This window comes from Orycteropus afer, unplaced genomic scaffold, assembly GCF_000298275.1.
Source record: "Orycteropus afer afer isolate SDZICR_OR568_19922 unplaced genomic scaffold, OryAfe1.0 scaffold00574, whole genome shotgun sequence".
Classification (NCBI taxonomy): domain Eukaryota; kingdom Metazoa; phylum Chordata; class Mammalia; order Tubulidentata; family Orycteropodidae; genus Orycteropus; species Orycteropus afer.
Window position 1 is genome coordinate 1,220,683 of NW_006922161.1, and position 2,962 is coordinate 1,223,644.

The 2,962-nt window shown below is 66.2% G+C and overlaps 1 protein-coding gene across 1 annotated transcript; it reads left to right on the forward strand.

Annotated features, from left to right (window-relative positions):
* Nucleotides 1-2,774, forward strand: PYCR3 (pyrroline-5-carboxylate reductase 3). The gene is made up of 6 exons (XM_007956089.1): nt 1-94; nt 980-1,044; nt 1,509-1,688; nt 1,942-2,154; nt 2,390-2,482; nt 2,592-2,774. Exons 1-6 carry the CDS (start codon nt 1-3, stop codon nt 2,772-2,774), a joined length of 828 nt encoding a protein of 275 aa, XP_007954280.1.
* The last annotated feature ends 188 nt before the right edge of the window (nt 2,775-2,962 follow it).

Sequence of the window (2,962 nt, forward strand, 5' to 3'; positions counted from 1 at the left end):
ATGGCGGCGGCTTGGGACCCGATTCCACTACGCGTGGGCTTCGTGGGCGCGGGCCGCATGGCAGAGGCCATCGCACGGGGCCTCATCCGAGCAGGTGGGCGCCGGCCATGTCAGTCGGCAGGATGACTGCAGCAGGACGGGCCTGGTGCCGAGCTTCGGGTGGGACTCGGACCGACCGTCGCAGGAAACGCTCGTCGGTTCCGAGAGCACCCCAGCAGGGGGGTGCGTGGAAGGGCAGAGCTAGCTGCGAGCCTCGCGTGGCTGCTGAGCGCTTGTGATGGGCCCAGATTGGATTGAGGCGCGCGCTGTGTGCACGCTGGGCTCGGAAGACTTAGTGAAATCTGAGGTGTTTACCACCTCCCCACGGAGACGCATTGCAGACCAGGGGTTTCGAGGGCGGAGCCCAGTGCTGGCACGTGTGAGCGGGCAGCACACGCGGCGGTCATGGTCCGGGTCACCGTGTTGTGTGCGCGAGTGGTGGCTGCACCTCTGTGCCTCTCCTGGAACATAGTTTCTGCTTGGACAGCCCAGCGCAGACCGCCCCCTACAGGGGAAGCGTTGTCTCACTCGGCTTCCTTGGTGGTCATCTGCCTCCGCACCCACCACACCACCCCCTAAGCGGGGTGCTGCACCTGGGGTCACTCGGCCAACCTGCCTTCCCTGGAGTCAGAATCCCAGCATCTCTTGGATCCTCCTGAGAGGAGGCCGGGCTCGGGCCTGGTTCATCTTTGCACCCTCCCTGCGGTGTCCAGCAGCAGCAGGCAGGTGGCAGTGCCTGGCCAGAAGCGGAGGGCTGGGTCCGCCCCACCCCAGGCGGAAGGAGCACTCTCACTCGGCACTTTGGGTTCCTTGTGCAGTCAGGCCAGTCGGGGGCCAGGAAAAGACTCTCCAGTTAGGGGCAGGCCAGGCTGGCTCCTCCTCCTTCCTCCCACCCCTGCCCTTCCTCCTCAGCACCTTCTACCTTTGCCTCTCTCCCCAGGAAAGGTGGAGGCTCAGAATGTGCTGGCCAGCGCACCAACGGACAGGAACCTCTGCCACTTCCAGGTGGGCTGGGAGCCTGGCTCTTCCAAGAGCAGGGGCCCAGCTCTCATGGGGCCCGGGGGGGGCGGCGCTCACCTTGGGTCACGTTTTTCGGATGCTTCCCAGGTCCAGGATTTGAGGCCTGTCTCTACTGGGCTGGGGAAGTGGGGGTTAGAGACTAGGGCAGAATAAAGGGGTACATATGTATGTGTGTGTGTGTGTGAGTGTGTTGGTTGCTTGGGCCAGGCTGATTGCTCACTGGAGGAAGGAGAGCCCAGGGAAGAGGCTGACCCCAGGGGTCTGTGAGGAACACCACTGGGGCCTGAGCAAGGACAGGTGGTGGGTTCTGGGCATTAGGAGTGGGGCGGTACTGGGACTTTCAGCGAAAGGGACCCAAGGGGGCTGGGGATGCAGGGTGGCCCCAGGCAGGTGGGTCATAGTCAAGGGCTGTCGCAGCTCAGGGCTGCCCGCTGGCCATGGTGCTGCAGGCGCTGGGCTGCCGGACCACCCACACCAACCAGGAAGTACTGCAGAGTTGTCTCCTCGTCTTCTTTGCCACCAAGCCCCACATCCTGCCGGCCGTCCTGGCGGAGGTGGCCCCTGTGGTCACCGCTGAGCACATCTTGGTGTCCGTGGCTGCAGGGGTCCCGCTGTGTACCCTGGAGGAGGTGAGTGGTTGCTGCGAGACCACTGAGTGGGCACTGTTGGCTTGCTTCCCTCCCTTCTCAGCCCCTGGCCAGCTCTAGTCTGCACCCAGCCCTTCAGGAAACCGGGGGAAGGGGAGGAGGTGAGCCCCTGAGAGCCTGCCAGCTGGCCTTTGGGGTGCTGCCCGGGGCTGGGCCACCCCGGGAGCTGTGCCTGAGAGCAGGAAGGGGGCCTGCAGCCTCCCACCACTGGCCAACTCCAGCCCTTCTCCGGCAGCTGCTGCCTCCAAGTGCACGGGTCCTGCGCGTGGCACCCAACCTGCCCTGCGTGGTCCAGGAGGGAGCTGTGGTGCTGGCTCGGGGCCGCCGGGCCGGAAGCGATGCAGTCGAGCTGCTGCAGGGCCTGCTGGCGGCCTGTGGGCAGTGTGAGGAGGTGTCCGAGGTTTACATGGACGTCCACACGGCTCTCAGCGGCAGCGGCGTGGCCTTCGTGAGTGCTGGCTCCCCACCCTGCCCCGTCACAGGCTGGCCCTCGGCTTGAGTGCTCTGTCACAGGTGTGTGTGTGTGTGGAGGGGGGCTCTTCTTATGCCTCAGGGGCCCGTATGGCCCCCCTCTGTAAGCCTGGGCCTCCGAGGACGCCCATTGGGGCCGCAGGGTCAGCCCTGAAGGTGATTGCCAGGCCTTGGTGGGAGGGTGTGAGCCACGCCCCCACGTCTGCCTGCAGGTGTGCGCCTTCTCTGAGGCTCTGGCCGAAGGTGCCGTCAAGATGGGCATGCCCAGTGACCTGGCCCACCGTGTCGCCGCCCAGACCCTGCTGGTGAGCAGTGGGGAGGGAGCTGAGCCCACCGGCCAGGGTAGACTCCCCAGGGAGGGGGAGCAGGAGGACTGCGCCAGCCCCATCACAGCCCCAGTGTCTCTCTCCCCAGGGGACGGCCAGGCTCCTGCTGCATGAGGGCAGGCATCCTGCACAGCTGCGCACGGATGTGTGCACGCCAGGAGGCACCACCATCTACGGGCTCCACGCCCTGGAGCAGGGCGGGCTGCGGGCAGCCACCATGAGCGCCGTGGAGGCTGCCACCAGCCGGGCCAAGGAGCTTAGCAGGAAGTAGGGCCCAGGCCCGACTAAGTCCCAGATGCTGGGGGTGCCAGTCGGTGCCTTGACCCTGCCACCTTACCTCTCCCTGGCCCTCTGCCCCAGGACAGCACAGGTGTCTCTGGGGGGACAGGACTCACAAGATGGCAGGGCGCACAGCGTTGTCTCTGGAGAGGCAACGGCTGGCCCCTGGGTGGGGTGCTC

Excerpts from the sequence above, each read along its gene's own strand:
- PYCR3 (XM_007956089.1), top strand. The coding sequence starts at position 1 with ATGGCGGCGGCTTGGGACCCGATTCCACTACGCGTGGGCTTCGTGGGC. Across the intron at positions 1,045-1,508 it reads GGAACCTCTGCCACTTCCAG|GCGCTGGGCTGCCGGACCAC; the intron begins GTGGGCTGGGAG and ends ATGGTGCTGCAG. Across the intron at positions 1,689-1,941 it reads CGCTGTGTACCCTGGAGGAG|CTGCTGCCTCCAAGTGCACG; the intron begins GTGAGTGGTTGC and ends CTTCTCCGGCAG.